At 41.9% G+C, this 16,639-nt stretch overlaps 1 protein-coding gene across 1 annotated transcript; it reads right to left on the bottom strand.

Moving 5' to 3' along the window:
* Positions 1–11,364: 11,364 nt before the first annotated feature.
* Positions 11,365–15,763, bottom strand: LOC133892634 (FRIGIDA-like protein 3). Its single transcript, XM_062333523.1, has 4 exons — positions 15,581–15,763; positions 13,162–14,253; positions 12,803–12,972; positions 11,365–12,238 (listed from the first exon to the last, which is right to left on the bottom strand). The coding sequence occupies exons 2-4, from the start codon at positions 14,228–14,230 to the stop codon at positions 11,624–11,626; spliced, it is 1,854 nt and encodes a 617-aa protein (XP_062189507.1). The 5' UTR covers positions 14,231–14,253; positions 15,581–15,763; the 3' UTR covers positions 11,365–11,623.
* Positions 15,764–16,639: the final 876 nt, after the last annotated feature.

The following is a 16,639-nucleotide window of genomic DNA, read 5'->3' as shown; positions in this document are numbered from 1 at the left end:
CTACACTTGATTACATTATGAAACATGGCTTGAATAAAAAAATTCACTGTTGCTTCAGGTTGCTAGATTGTATATTGACATTCTTTGAATATCATTGTTCCTAGGGCCACTGGTTACTGGGAATGCCTTTGTTCAACAGTTGTCTTTAAGTGCTGAAGAATTTTGAGTGGCTTCTATGGATTAGTTGGCAGCATGAACTATTATCCATTTTGTTCTCGAGATCATTCCTGAGCTATATGATTTACTAATCTATTATTTTCACAACATGTAACTGGTTTTGGATTACCACATTCAGTGCACCTTGATTTTTGTTAGGTTGACTAATGTTTATACATGACCACACATGCTAGGCATGCTGTAGTAGGAAAGCAGACAATTACTATTTGGTTTCCTAGTTTGAGCAGGTAGGCAAGTATCAAGTGGTTCCTACTCCTATTGCAATACTGATAGTTTCTTACAGTTCTCTGCTTGAGAGCACATTAAAGGAGTTTTTTGTGTACTATAATTTGAGGCCTATCTGTGTTTGAGAGAATATGAGATGCATAGGTTAACATCATGCTAGCTAGCTTAGATTGTTGCTCCATGGTTGTTTTGAGGTTAGTTGTAATAACCCAAAATCCTAAAACAAAGAAAAAATAAAACTTTTTCAAAAGAAATGAAAGAATTTGCAAAATTAAATAATCCTAAGTGCATATATGTGTATATATTTGATTGCTTGATTTTGTGAGCTAACATATATATATAGGTATATATTATGTATAAGTATAATATACATGTGTATATATACATGAGAGGAAAAAGAAAAAGATTTTAGAATGAAATAGGTAGAAGCCCACCTCTCTCCCCCTCTTCTCTCAGTTTCAGCACGATCCAACCAGCCCAGCCGTCACCCTCTCTTCTCCTTTCTCTAGGCCGCAGCCCATCCTGTTTGTTCGGCCCACCCGGTCATCCTCAACCTCCAGCTCTCCCTCTCCCTCGATCTCTCACGCTGCCAAGCTGCACCGCCGAGGAAATCCAAGTCAGCCACAGACCAAGGAGCAAATCTGAAGCACATATGAAGGAGAAGGTCTTCTAGATGCTCACCAGCTACAAATAAGCAAAAATCGTGACCAAGGATGCCTTATCTTCAATGGATTTGAGTTCAAACTGAGTTCCAATCAATCATGTCGCCGTTCAAATCTAGTATGAATCTAAGATACCGTAGGAGTGCAAGGAAGCTTCCAGAGGCAAGTGTAGGATCTAAGATACCGACTAGAGGGGGGATGAATAGGCGGTTTTAAAACTAAATGCTAAGCGATCAGGAAAACTTCCAGAAACAAACTAAAGATCACTAGAGTGATATGAAGACAACTGAAAGCTATTTCAAGGTTTGCAATCCTAGAGTGACATGCAACAATTTATATTCTAGAAAGATAAATTGCATAAAGTAAATTTGCTCACAGTAAATTACTCAAGGATGACACAAGATGTTTTTTTCGTGGTATTGGTGATTTGCCGATCACCCCTAATCCACGTCTCAATGCTTAAACTCTTCAAAGTTATGCACTAGATGCTCTCACACTCTCAAAAATGCAATCACTAAGCCAAGAGAGGGAGAGGGTGAATGCAAGAGCTCAAAAGGGTTGTAATGAAATGCTATATATGTTCCTTGAACCAGCTAAGCTTTTATTTATAGCCCACACTCAAAAATATGGCCGTTGCATTTGATTTGACATCTCTGCGCACAGGGCGGTCAAACCGCAGCTCAATCGGCGGTCGTACCGCCGTTATTACAACGGCTATAAAAGGCGTGATGATGACGCTGACATACGCCTGACGATCAAACCGTTACCCCTCACAGTCAGATCACGAGCAGAGAACAGAGTGCCAAAAACTCTCTTTTCACATGGCGATCAGACCGGCCATGCCGGTGGTCAGACCGCCAGCCAGACCAAATGGTCCAAACCCCTCTGTTCGTTTGGCAGTCAAATCGGCACACTCCTCAGTCAGATCGGGACTTAAGCATCGACCAAGTTTATACAACAGTCAGACCAGTCATGCCAGGCGGTCTGACCACCACACAGACTATAGGGTCCAAACCACTCTGTTCGTTTGACAGTCTGACCGATCATGCCGGAGGTCTGACCGCCACACATGAAACTCGAATAATATTGTCTTCCCTTGGTTTCTCTCAAACTAAATTTCTCACTCTATATGAAATGCAAGTTTGAGCAATTGTAGCACTATAGATATCTCAAGTAAACGTGCATCAACCCCTCTTAATATTACGGTGCTTATCCTATCAATCCGGTCAATTTTTCTTCTCTAATCTCCTTTAACCGGCAAAATAAAATGCCCTACAATTATACCTTTGCCTTGAGCTAGCCATTTTCATGTTTTTCACTTATGCATCTTCTAGCTCCGTAACATCTTTGTGACTAATATTTCACAACTCATTCACACATGTTAGTCCATAAAAGACATATTGTCATTAAATATCAAAACACGAATTAGGGGCCTAGATGCTTCATCAAGCTTGATCGTTGATTGTCACCGGAGCTTCGTCCATGGCGCCGACCGAGGAGAACTATCGTCATGCGCCGTCACCGACCTAGCTAGAGTCTTCCCCGAGCTTCAACAAGAGTCTAGGTGTGTTCCCCGTGAGCATGTGTTCGTGTTCTGCCGCTCACTGTCTAGTTTAGGTCATTGGAGCTCCGTTCTGGTCAGGATCCAGTGATGCGCCACCACGGAAGCTATCTCTGCCACCATTTAGATGAGAGCCGAGTGCTTTGAGCCGTCCGATCTGGAACCAACGGCTGAGATTAGATCGGCCATACCCTTTTGTGATCCAATCCGAGAGCGTCGCGTACCGTACATAAACCCAGTCAGCTGGTCCGCCACCTCACTTGCCAAGTCAAATCACATCAGCGATATTGTCTGATGTGTTGTGTCATGTCAGCATGCAGTGCCGAGTCAGCTTTTCTTTTTTTCTAATTGTTGTGCTGATGTCATAAATAGTAAATATTACGTAATAAATAGTTTTTTAGTATAAAAATAATTCTGAATAATAATAATAATAATAATTAGGAAATTAATTTCTAAAAAGTTTAATAATGTTTTATAGTTTTATTTATTTCTATTTAATAGTTTTAAAATTAAAATAAATGCTAGAAAATTCCCAAAAATCCCAAAAAAATCATAGATGGCTTTGGAAGAATTTGGAAAATTCCTAGCAACATAATTTCATCTATAGATAATCTTTTCAGTTATGTTTTAATCTTTAGAAAAATCATAACTTATCGATCATAGCTCCGTTCTGACCTGTTCTTTCACCGAATTGTCCGAAATAGTGTAATCTTGTGATGATGATGTTTGTTGTGTGATATTTGGTTTTTTTGGATCTTGTTGTTTATGTGTTGTTGTTTTTCTGCATATGTTGCGAGTTGATGTCAACGCCCGGGAGGAGCTAGAAGGTCTGTATGATCAAGATTTTGAAGACCCAACTGGGTTCGGTGAAGGCAAGTTGGATTCTTGATTATTTTTATCTCAATTTTTAAATGTTTTATTTTACAAACATGCATGCTAATAATTTTGTTGGGAATCCCAAGAGTTAAATTTTACCTTAGTTTTTTCCTTATCATCCTTGTCGCCATAGTATGGTTTTAGTTTATGGATGGATAGATGATGCTTAGATTTGCTTTGGGATGGAAATCATGATAATTGTTCCATGAACTTGATAATGATTCTATGCAACAATGATAAAATATGATAGATAAGTTTTGTATAAACATGGTATAGTGATTTGAGCAGGTGGTATGATGAGATATATGGTTGGGAAAGTGATAGTCTTGCTCAAATTAAGGACTGGTTCGTAGGGTGACCTTCCTATGTTTATAGTACAACCATAAGTCTGGAATGGGATGTGTCTAGCCAAGTAATTTGCTTACTCTCGACATAGTGTAGACCAGGCAGAAGAGCAGTGAATGAATGATGTCTTGGGATCTGAAAGATTAAGAGGGGGCGTGTGTAAGAGTTCTCTGTCGGCCAAAGGATGCTCAGCAAAATGGGATGAAACATTTGTGAATAAAGTACAACTTCTGCAGAGTTAAAACTGAATATTCAGCCGTGCTCACGATCATGAGCGTCACTGAAAACCTACCATGATTATAACTTGATGTTTTGATTAGTTGGGTCAACTACGATGGTGGGAATCATAGTTGAGGATGGTCAGTTATAGTGGTGGGAACTATGATTGAGGGTTCAACCTTAGTGGATGGAACTTTGGTTGAAGTGTTGGTTAATTGGTTAAGTCAAGATGGATGGAATCTTGAGGTGATTATTATTGTTTTTCAAATATTTTTACTTAATTATTATTGTTTTTCAAATATTTTTACTTAAAATGTTGATTTATGCAAGAGAATCATATTAGCTTTATTCTTGTCAAGCCTTTATATGCATACTATTTCTTTCCAACCTTGCTGAGTACGATAAGTGATCACTCTTGCTATCACCAAATACTCAGTTGGAGAAGGTATCAATGAGTACACTGAAAGTGGATCATTTTAATATGTTTTCTACGTCGATGATACATGTGAAAGAATCGTAAAAGAATAGAGTCTCCGTAGTTCATTTAATCCTGCTGTAGTTTATTTGGTTCTTCAACCCTTGAAGGTCACTTTTGTAAGACGGTTAATTCGATTAAGTATGGATATTGTAATTATTATCATCAGTGAAATCACGATGTGTTGGGATTGATTCCTAGGCTCAGTACATAGATGAGATCGATTTGTTTATTAAACCGGTCTCGACATTAGTCAACTACATGTTTAAGAGAAGAAGTTGTAGCCACATCGGTATCCTCAAGTCAACTAAACTAAAGTACTCGAAGTTTTTGCAGATGGGTACCTTGCACTTCTGACTGATAATTGGAACCTTACCTATGGTATTCTTTTTTCTCATTGCATAAGTTTTTGCTATGATTATTTGTGTTTTTGTCATCATTATAAGCTTCACTGCTACTGCAAGAGGTGCTTCTATTATTCACCCTTAGTCTCACAAATCTTGAACCACTTGAAAGGATCATAACTCTGGTTTCTGGCTTAACTATTCTATATTTCTTCTTTTACCATCCAGGGCATGTTTCTTTTTCATAGTTGTATCTTCTCGTTTTCTTTGGCCTTCCAATTTTAATGGTGGTTCACGAATCACATGTATGTCAAAAAAAAATTGCACCTTGACCTTTATTTTGCCTAAGATACAAATTTGTTTGTACTTTGGAACCATGATGAAGTCACTGGAATGCATGTTTATTGTTTGGACAACCGTAGTCCAATTTTCATATTTGAGTAAGTACTAAATGGAAACATTAACTTTTAGAAAACACCTGAGCTTGAAAAAGGAAACCCCCTATGCTACCTTAATTTGGGTTTACCCAAGATATATCTCATGCTATTTTTTGTAAGAAACAAACATAAATGAAAATGAATACTTTGTTGCACTGTCGTATGTACTTTTCAAATTACAATACTATACTTTACACATAAGATATATTTACATTTACATATATATGATGCATGTGCACTGTCAAGGTGCAATTTATTTGGGATTACCCAACTTATGTAATCACATGATTAAACATAATCATGCATCATTAGCATCATATTAAATTCGTGGTAAATTATTTTGGCACACTAGAGCAATTTATTTCAAGTTAATTGGATGAGAGAAAGAAATTCAAGAGAAGAAAGAATAGAATTCGCAGTTGAAACGGACCTTTCTGTAGCACGTAGGCCCCATCGGAGTGGCCAACCACTCCCTCTCTCCCATGTGCAGCAGCACCTCCCATTACTCCCCCTCACTCTTGTGCTCCCTCCCCCAACCGGCCAAGCAACAAGGGAGCTCTCTCTCTCTCTCTCTCTCTCTCTCTCTCTCTCTCTCTCTCTCTCTCTCTCTCTCTCTCTCAATCTCAAGCTCTCTCACTCTCCCTCGGATTCCTCTCTCTAGGAGCAAAATCGAGGTAAGCATGTAGTACCATCGCGATCCATAGCTCATAAGCTTCTCACCCATCCAATTCGTTTTCATTTTACCAGAGGATTTGAGTCGAATTTGACAGCTTTTGGTGTTTAGGGTTGAAACACGAGGAACACCGGATTTCTTCCTCTCCCGGGTGATTTTCTCTGCTTCCTTCATCACCCGGCGGTCACCCAACTACACAAGCACCGTGGGTAAGTCTCTTCGGCTTCCCTCGGCAAGAATTCACGATTTGGTTGATCGATTTCGAGTTTGAGTGAAGTTCATGAGTTCTTGAGGTTTTGGATCAAATTGAGGTTTGTGGGTGAAATTGAATTAGGAATCAAGTTGCTAAGTTGAGGAGTGAACTCTAGACTCTCTAAACTATCTCAAACATATCTTCCTTTGGATTAGAGAAGCTCGCAAATCAAATTGGCCATTTTCCCCGTGAAGAACAGGTGTTCTGGAAAGTCCAAAGACTCTGCAAAAATTCACGGATACTCCGCAAAATGCGGGGCCTCCACAGTTACTGTTTATCAAGCGAGTTGAGGCTTGTAAATTCATAGTAAATTATCCGTAGCTCCAAAAATTATGAAACTAATTTTTTTGGTTTCATAATAACCTCCTCTACCTATCAAAAATATCCCCAGACATTAAATGATTAATTAACATTTTAATACGAATTAATTAGGTTAAGGCTCCATTAATTCACTGTTAATTCTTTGCAAGTCCAAAATTGGTGAATACAATTTTGCTAGTCTTCTTCTGACTTGTTCTAGCTAAGACAAAAGGTTTTCATGCATTATAATGCATAATTTCATGGCATTTCATCATATGATTATTGTGGTGTATTCTTTTCTTTAGTGATCATCGTACCGGAAAGTGACGGGTTTTCGCGGGAATGTTTTGTGGTTGATCTTGTTTTGAAGAAGAGCAGCAAGGCAAGCATCTAAGCATAATCTACCTACTAGTTTGGATCTCGTATGATATAATTTGATAAATTATACCGTGTATATGTTTGCATAATTAGAGTTCCAGAGTCGGGTGATATGGGTAGAACCTATGTTGATTTACATTGCCTCTACGTTGAATTATTGTTGATCCATGTCCTTGTACCCTAGGTTTAATACTATGTTGTCTAACTTAAAAGTGATACGAGATGCTTAGTAACGTATTAGGTTATCGGTAGAAGTCGAGCGGTGAAATATTTCATCGTTCGTGAGCATAGGCTTTAATTACTGTCACAAATTATAATATTGTTGCGTTGATGATGTTGGTTGGATGAGTTGTGAGTATGAGGCGAGATGTGGGCGGTGTTAGGGGTATCTTCTACCCCGGAGGAGTTCCTCAGGGTAGTTCGGGAGAGGAGCCCGGATGCCGTAGACTGCTTGCATCATTTAAGGCCGTCCGTCGATGCAATTGGCTTTGGCACTTTTTCGTACTTACCACATGTCGCATATGGGAACGGTAAGACAAGTACCGTAAGTCACCACGTTCCTTTGACTCATGCGCCCGGGATGTGAGCAAGGGCTTGTAGAGGCACATGGGATCTGCCAGTAAGACGTCAGACGCTAGGGGTCTTAGGTGGCCTCCACATACATCGGGCATGGGGAAAGGTTCGGGGTGGGTACATGAAAGGCTGATACGTGAATCATCACTTGCAACTGACGAGTTGTGTGGGCGGTGGTCTCGTGTCATGTGGGTCCAGAAGTACTCCCCTGCAGGGTGTAAAATCAATTCAAATTGTTGCGTTCTCGTTTATTGAGCAAGCTTCTGTTCATTTGCATCGGTCATAGAGTCACAAACATGGGATGATATGCGGTGGTTTGGTATGTTTGGACATGGCGGTTATGGTTCTATCATACACTTATGTTTATATTGGTTCCAGTTACATTTCGGTTCTAGAAGTTGTCTACATAATAGTTTTGGTTTAAGACTCTAGAGTAGATGCTCAAATGTTTATGTCAAAAGGTTGCATTTCGCATATGTAAATTACTTAACCTTGTGACATTTTTCCTTGATAATGGCTCAATACATAATCTTTGGAGTCGGTCTATTTATATGTGACCTATATGGACTAAGTCTTGCAAGTACCTTCGTACTCAGCTGCTCTACAGGTTTTGCAGGTGAGGAGGAGTCATGTTTGGCTACTTCGTGTTCGCCAATGTCAGTGGCGGGCAAGAGTAGTGCATCCTACTCTCTTGTGGCGTGCTTTTAGGTGGAGCCTAAGGGCATATGGCTCCGCCTAGTTTTTGTGTTGATAGGTCTTCTTCCGCTGCGTAGTTGTCTCTTTTGTTGTAAATTATTGAAAATAGTTTAATGCTTAAGAACTTGCAATATAATGTTAATTACCTGCTCTCTCTTAAGCTTTGTTGTGATGTGTATGTTGGAAAAGCATGTGTTCCGATCTTGGGCACAAAACACGTGTCAGGACTACTGGGATGGTATTCTGGTTAATCATCGAGGTTGTGATTATGTTTAATTATTCTCCTGATGGTTAATTAGAATATTGTTTGGACGGTTCCCCACATGCATGATGGCCAAGCATTGAGGAGGCAATTTTTTATCAGCCTATTGACGTACGATGGGAATTCACATCGATTTGTAATACTTGCAGGTGTACGAGAATATCTTAGCCGCATCGTGGATAAGACGATTTGAAAGAGATAGTTATGGAAATAAATATATTTCTATGGATTTATTTATTTTTACTCAAAGTTGAGTCATAGTTGTATTTGGAATCCAAGTTGCAAACTCTACCTGAAAGCGATTTTGTTATTTGTCATGTGGCTACGTACCTAGACAATCTCATATAAATTACTCAAGTGTGTTGGTGGTTTGCTTTTTTGGTTTAATTTTTTTGCCTATCAAGTGCCTTGTTATTTGTTCTTTTATTCCCTCAAGCGTCACATTCCAATAATACATATACATATATATTACTTATACTCATGTCATTGCTAATTGTCTACTGAGTGCCATGTCTATCTAACTAATATTAGCATAATCCTTAATTGAATTTGTGAGATCATATGATGAAAAATTAGTTTGATTGATGAAATTGGCAGAGTAAAGTGATTTAGTATAATGACATTTGGTTGATATTCATGAATTGCTAAGATATGCTTGGATAGCATAGTTGGTTTGATACGTTATCATTAGTTGGGTATGCTTATATTAGCATGTTAGTTTTGCTTGGAGTTTACGTGGTGTTGCGTGAACTGATCTTGAGTAAAGTCGGGAAGGACTTGTGCTCGTACTCGATTGTTATTTGATTCATGTGTAGGTGTTGCTCGAAGGCGAACATGGTCGATGATGGATCGACGAACTAAGTTCAGGGAGGAACTGAGGTTCGGCGACTAGTTCAGGAGGAACTGAGGTCATGGTGATCGAGAATGCCATGCGAGACGTTTGAGCTGAGAAAACAAAGCATATGGAGACAAGGCTTTGCTATGGACGCAGTAGGCGATCTGATCATGAGACTAATTCATGTTCGAGTCAGAGCAGGCACAAGGGAGTCATGTGGTGGCTGAACTTGAGACAAGAGTTAGTGTCGGAGACGGACTCTGAGTTGGTTACATATATGCATGTGTGCACGGGAGATATGCATGCATGATTACGTAAGAGTTGTTGGCTAATTAGCTTAATTAACGGAAGTAGTTTTTTCTCTTATGATTAGAGGATGATAGAGACCAGATTGAATACGTTCGGTCACGTTTATGCGTGTGGCTAACCTATAAATAGAGAGGTCTGTTGTATTGGGTAGAGTACAACAGAGCACAGAACAAGGCAGCACAACGCAATAGAGAGATAGAGAAACTCGAGAGAGAGAGAGTTGTTTTGGGATTTCGTGGAAATCCTTGTTGGATGCTTTGGAGAGGTATCTTATAAACTCATCTATACAATAAAAATTAAGTTTCGTAAGTTGATGAGTTGCTGATTCGAAATTTTCTCTCTATTTTATATTCTGTTTGCTCAGTTTTGGTTTTCTGTTAATTTCATGTGTCTATGAAGTTTTATCTTGGTTTAATTCATCTAAAACCTTGTTAGAATATCAAGTGTTTGACCTGAGAAAATTTTGAGTGGATTTAATTTGTTCTTGAGTAGCTTTTTGACTAAGCTTTGATTTACTCGATATTGGTTGACACAGTTTGCTTGGATCAGGAATAACTTTTGATCCACATATCCGATTTACTCGATATTTATTGGGTTACTTTCATATTTGAATCTAATTTATGCTGACCAAATTTGAGAGCAATCCGACCAGCAGATCTTTCTATACATCCTTTTTACTAGAGCGTGTATATTCTGTTTCGAGTGGAATACCGAGTTTAAATCGAGTTTTGATTTGGATGAGTTAATCTTTGAATTTGGTTTCCGCAATCATTTACACCCCCCCCCCCTCTGATTGGGTATTTTTCGCATATTCGATCCTACAGAATTGCTCTCTAAAATTAAATATGGAAATTTTTACTATGTATATGGGTCAAAACTAGGATCTTTTTCTTTCTTTCCCGAGCCGGCTGGCCATATGGGCCTCGGCCCAACTCTCTCCTCCTCTCTTCTTTTTCCTCTCTTTCTATCTCACCTATCGACTTCATTCACTCTCTCCTATTTTTCTCTTTTTCTCCCATATAGAGGCGGCGGTGGTGGCTAGGGTTAGCGGCGGCGGCGTGATGGGGTCCCGTGGCAAGCAAAATGGAGCGGCGGCGGCGGTCTTTGGCTACTATGACTCGGTGGCGACGGGCGACTCTGTCCGACAGTGGTGGCTCAGGGCAGCGACGGCTCAAGTTAGCACGGATCTGGCAGTGCCGGCTCTACCTAGGCAGCGGCTTCCCTTCCACGGCCGACAACGATAGCGCGAGGTGAGGGCAATGCTCGGCGTTGGTGAGAGCAACAACAGCATCAGAATCAGAGAAGAATCGGGAAGAAGAATCGAGAGGAGAAGAATCAAGGGAGGCAACGGCATGGTGGCTTACCGTAGCGGCGCGGTGAGGTTCCAGCCGGCGGTGGATCGGATCAGCTCGGATCAACCGTGGTGGATCCCAAGCGGGCCGAAGCCGGGAGGCACACGGCGGGTGAGCAGCAACAGATGACGCATGCAAGGCAGAGGGGTTTTGGTGTCAGGCACGGCTAGAGCGAGAGAGGCAGACGAGGAGGCAACTAAGGACAAGCCAAGGAAGAGTCAGAGAGCCCTACGTCAGCCTTTTCATTACTAGATTCAATTGACGATCGAGATTGCACACTGCTTCGACCGGATGGCTCCCAGGCATGGTGCTGACATGGCTCATTCTAGGATGAGATTTCCGTCAAGGATTCGGTCATAGAGATAAGCTGTTGAGCTGTCACAGGACACTGGTTGACTGAACATACAAAACATTCAACAAGTCAAGGTGTAAGCACAGCACGAAGCAAAAATGATAGTAAGGTACATGTAGCACGACATGGAAGCATTTATAATTTGATCGGCGGCTCACACAGCTAGCCTTAAAACTCCACATCAGTTACACCTACAAAACCTGCTGTGGATGAGAAAAAAGATAACTAAAGTTACATCTCGGTTTGATGGGAATACTGGTTGCCATATCCAGCATAACCAGCATGGAAGTTTGAGGGAGATCATCAGATCAAGTCAGATCTATGGTTGTTGGGTAGGGCGATACCCGGAGCCTAAATAATTTGCATAGTTGCTGGAAGCGGACAGCCCTGTTGCAGCGGGGTAAGCAGCATAGCCGCTTGCAGAAGGTTGCGCCCCGGGACCACCGTACGCGACTTTATATGGACTAGAATTGTATGATGCTGCCACTGACCCTGGGGTGTACTGAAATGGTTTTGGGGCACCATACGTTTCACCGTAAGAAGCAAATGCCCCTGCATCATATGTTGTGGCGGGTGCTGTATAATGGTACCGGTCAGCAGCTCCATATCTATCAGGAAGAGGGGGCATTGGAGCAGGAGCACGGGAGGGCATTGGTGCAGGAGCATGCTGCCAGTTACCAACCGAAAATGCAGGTCTGCGAGCAGCTGAACCAACAAAACCAGCAGATCTCCGGGGAAATGAAATGCCAGAGCCTCGAGGCTTCTTTGCGTAAGTGCGCCCAGCATCAAATGATGGCCTTTTCTCACCCTTAGGCTTTAGCTCAGAAACACGCTTTTGGAGAGGTCCAAGTGAGTACTCCTTCTGAAGCTTATACTCTTCGATGCACTTTATTACGGCCCTCAAGGCAAGTAGCTCCCTAGACTTTGGGTCCTCCTGGAAAATGGTTTAATGAGTTATAAGAGACAGGTAAAAATATAATCTCATAAACAATAGGAGAAACAAAGCAGATTGAAAATTGAATGTGAAATTATCCTAGCACACAAAGCAATATAAGAAAGGAGTTATTTCGCATCGGTACGACTACGCTGTGGTTGTTATCCTACAATGCCATGAGGCAATCGAGAGGTACATCCTAAGTGCCTACAATGCATGTGCAGAACCATTCACAGGCAGCACACCAAGCATCAGATGTTGAAAGTAATATACCATCTGCCTTGAAAACTCTGGACTCTGCAGCCAAAGCTAACTTTAATTTACTGACAATAAATATGAGTGAGTTCTCAATCTCAATATAACAAACTTATCAACAGTGACTTCCCAGTTTGAATGTTACAGTTTTCATGAATTGCTAAAAACATCTTCTGTACTTAAACCATCCTTAAAGCATTAGACAAGGAAACAGTTTTGCCAATGAAGCAGTTACAACCGATGAATTATACCTATTCAGAAGCATTAGGCAGTCTCATCAAAATCTCAAAAGTGATAGAACAAACAAACCTTTAACGAAGTTGCATTGGCATCCCCATTATTTTCAAGTGAATCTTTTAGTTCCTCGACATATGTCTTCAGCAGAGGTGCAGGGGGAAAGGTCTCGGAAAGCCCAAAAGCTTGTATGAAATGAACTGCATCGATTTGCCTGTGCCGCTTAACCAACTCCTCAATGATACCTGCAAAGATAAAAAGTCAATAGAACGATCATAAAACACCAATTTCATGCAGAAAACTAATGTTTAGCATAAAATCATGAGGAAGGTTATAATTCCCTAGAGGGTTGTGGGGCTTAGCGACAATGAATGGCAGCAGCCTGGCAAATTAAGGGATGAGAACACCTTGTGGCATTCTGGGTGGATACCAACCTGGTATTCTCTCATTAAGACCAAGAGAGTGACAGGACACAGCAGTCTGCTTGCGACGAGAGACGGCAACTACGATCTTGCATAGTTCATCTTCGTCAAGCACCGAATCAACATTAAAAGTTGTAAGAAGCTGCAGGAATGCCTGTGCTTCCAATGAATAGCCATTAGAAGCATCTAGGTCAACCTCAGCTAACTTACACTTCCACTCTTCGGCAATTGCCTTGGCTTGCTCCTTAATTTCAGAGCTCCAAGGGTGGTTGCCACCCGGCTCCTTCGTCCCTAGTGCAGGTGTTATAGCTTCCATTAAAACAATACAGCTTCTGCGCTGGACCTGATTGGCGTTATGTTTACTCCCAGGTGAATTAGTTTGGTCTGGTGGGAAGAAACCCTCCAGGGAATCAAGCACGAAGCGGGCAGGGTCAGTTGCACATCTTAGTGAAACGGAAAGTTCATCACGAAGGCTAGCGAGTTTTTTCCAATTTTCTGAAAGAAATTTCAGAAGGCCTTTGGTGTCCATCTGCTCACATAGTTGCTTCAATACAGGACGCGGCTTAATCTCAACAGGTGAAGCTTCAGATGGCTCGCCCAGACCACTAGCAGGGGTATTCTCCTCTGAAGCACGAGATGCATTGTTGTCACTGGTTGAGGTACTTACCTTTTTGTCTTTGCTTCCATTGGCATCAAGTATCTCAGCAAGCTCCACCTCATATTTTTGGCGCACCTCTGCTAGAGAAGAGACAGCAGCATCCCTTAGCTCCTGAAGCTGGTTCAGGGAAGCACACTCTTTTGCAGAAACAATAGCCTCTTTCTCTGCAATAAGCCTACAAGCTTCAAGTTTCTTTTCTTCTAATGTCTTCTGCTTCTCTACCAGTTCATCAAACTTGCTTCTGTACGACTTATCAAGGTTGAGAAAATGTTCTTTGATATATTCCCACCGCATGTCATTTTGCAATTGCAGAGATGCTTCTGTGTGGGATTTCAACTTGCCAAATACTTCAGCAAGCTGTTCCAGCAATGGCATTGTAGACTCAGAACCACCAGAACTGTTTGAAATAGCTTCCGTGACCATTTTGCAACAAAAACGATGATATCCTGGAGAGACACAGAATTAGCCCAAACATCTAAAAGATCTAAGTATAATGAGTTGTGAAAGAGGTGTTGATCACACATAAGATGTTATCTGCAGAATGTATTGTCAGTTTAAGAGCAGGAAGTGACAAATAATATACATTTTTAACACGACATGACAAGCAAAAGGTCAAGTGAAGACAAAAGGTGGAAAGCTTTAGAACAAATAGTGTGACCAAACGAGAACATTGGGCCCTGTCTGCCTTCTTTGAGAATTAGTTCTAGTTAATCCATTGGGGAAAAAACATTCTGAGTGATGATAACCGCAATCAAAGAATATTAGAATCCCCATATTTTGGACTGGTGTGCTTTTTGAACTTTTCATTTTTGAAGTAAAGGAAAAGAACACCTACCTTACAGGCTAGCATGCCATTTGACCATTAATTTGCTGTCCACTGCTAAGAACAAAACACATGGGATTGATGCTGATATTTTTTATGAACTACGTTTTTCCTTCCCGTTAAAGTAAGTTTGAAGTAAATGAATTTTTAGAACCCTATTTCTTCCACTGCATCCAAGCCGACTGTTCTAAATACCAAGATGATTTTGCAGATCCAGGACTAAATTTTAGGTTGGGTGGACTCAAACATATAATGAACCAATAGCAAAGCAGACCACACAAACCATATGTGATCAGATTTTGTTGTAGAGATTCTAATAACCGGTAAGCAGTATCTGTTCTCAGCCTCGCCTTGTAGAGATCACACATAAATTGGTCTTGTACTCAGCCTCGTAACCGGATTTCTAATTTTAACGTATGTATTTTTAAGCATGTGTTTTCATACAGCAGCAATGCAGAAATCTAAAACGTCCTTTCTTCTGCCTATTTGCTACAAAACTAATCCCAACTATTCAGCAAAAGATAAATTAATCAACTAATCAGTAGTCCAGTACCGATCACTAAATCAGTAGATCAGTTCTAAATTGTTTTTTTTTTTCAAGAATGCGCAGCATCGACATATTAAGCAAGAAAATTAGAAAATTAGTTCTTTTTTTTACAACCCCAACCGGAATCTTAGAGGACTATTACACAAAAGTAGACAACCCACAGCAGCACCTAATGCAAATAATCAGGGATCAGTTCTGAATTGTAAAACAGAGCGGAGAGGCAACGACAGAGAACACAGAGCAGGGAGCGAGAGGGAGGGTCAGCAGCATGCGCTAAGAGAGAGCAGCTACTGCTCGATGCGCGAGAGGATGGGGGATAGCAGCCGCCGGCCTGCCTGCTGCCGCGCGCGCGAGCTCGCGAGCCCGCGGAGAGAGGTGGGTGGGGAGACGGAGGTGGAGGTACCTGCAGGCGTCGCCGCGCCGTCGACGGAGAAAGAGGAGGAGAAGGCCGCTGAAGCCCTCGCCGGTTGCGCCGCTTAGTCCGCCTCGCCGTCGCTCGCGTGCCGCTGCTAGGGTTAGCCGGCAGGAGAGGTCGAGACTCGAGGAGAAGGGATGGCGTCGGTCGATTGGGGCGGGATCGGGAATTGGGTGGTAGCTTTGGGCTGCCGGTTGACCGAGTCTTGCCTCTTGTATTGGGCTGGGCCATTCTTCGGCGGCTAGGTATAGGCCAGTAAGAGCGACCTTTCTGGAAGGGCCTAGCAGGACAGACAAGTGGCAGCGATGTATGGGCTCGTGACGAACGGGCCCAGTTGAATTGGCCCATGCAGAATGCAAGATGGAGTCACGCGCCCAGCCGATAGTCATAGAGATGCTCTCCTCTCTCTCAAAAAAGAAAAAGTCGATAGAGATGCTCCACTAAAAAAGGTCGATAGAGATGTAGAAATGACAGAAGAAGGAAAAAAAAAAGATGACAGGGCACATGTTACTATGTCGGGTGCAGCTGGCTACCACGATGGCAGGAGCCAAAAAGATCGGCGACCATCCCGAGGGAAACACGGGAGGGGTCAAGCCCGAGACGAGGAGGCAGGCGGAGGCCTCAGGGCGCGCGAAGGAGCTTGATCGCCTCGCCCGCCACCGCCAGCCCCTCCTCGTGCGCCGGCGTCCTCCTTGCTTCGCGGACGGGCACCGGCCGGCACGTGAACCTTTTTTGCTCTTCGGGAACAGCGGCGCCTGCGTGCACGTTTGTCTGTCCAACACCCCCGGCTCGAGCTGCTCATATACACCGAGTACACTGGCTTTAATTTTTGACGGGAAAGTACATTAACTTTACCTCCCCCATTGACTTTGCTGATTGCTGTTTCCGGGAGACAAACATGAGCCTAATAATCTCGTGCACATTTTAAACCCATGTGCATGCAAACGTACACAATCTTATGTCACTCCTAATATTTGGTTTATTAGGTGATATCTTAAAGGAGAGAGAGTAAAATATTAGATTTAAAAAATAAGTTTACAATGCATA

The sequence above is a fragment of the Phragmites australis genome, chromosome 15 (genome assembly GCF_958298935.1).
Source record: "Phragmites australis chromosome 15, lpPhrAust1.1, whole genome shotgun sequence".
Classification (NCBI taxonomy): domain Eukaryota; kingdom Viridiplantae; phylum Streptophyta; class Magnoliopsida; order Poales; family Poaceae; genus Phragmites; species Phragmites australis.
Note: the sequence above shows the minus strand (reverse complement) of the source record. Positions and strands in the feature narration are given on the sequence as shown.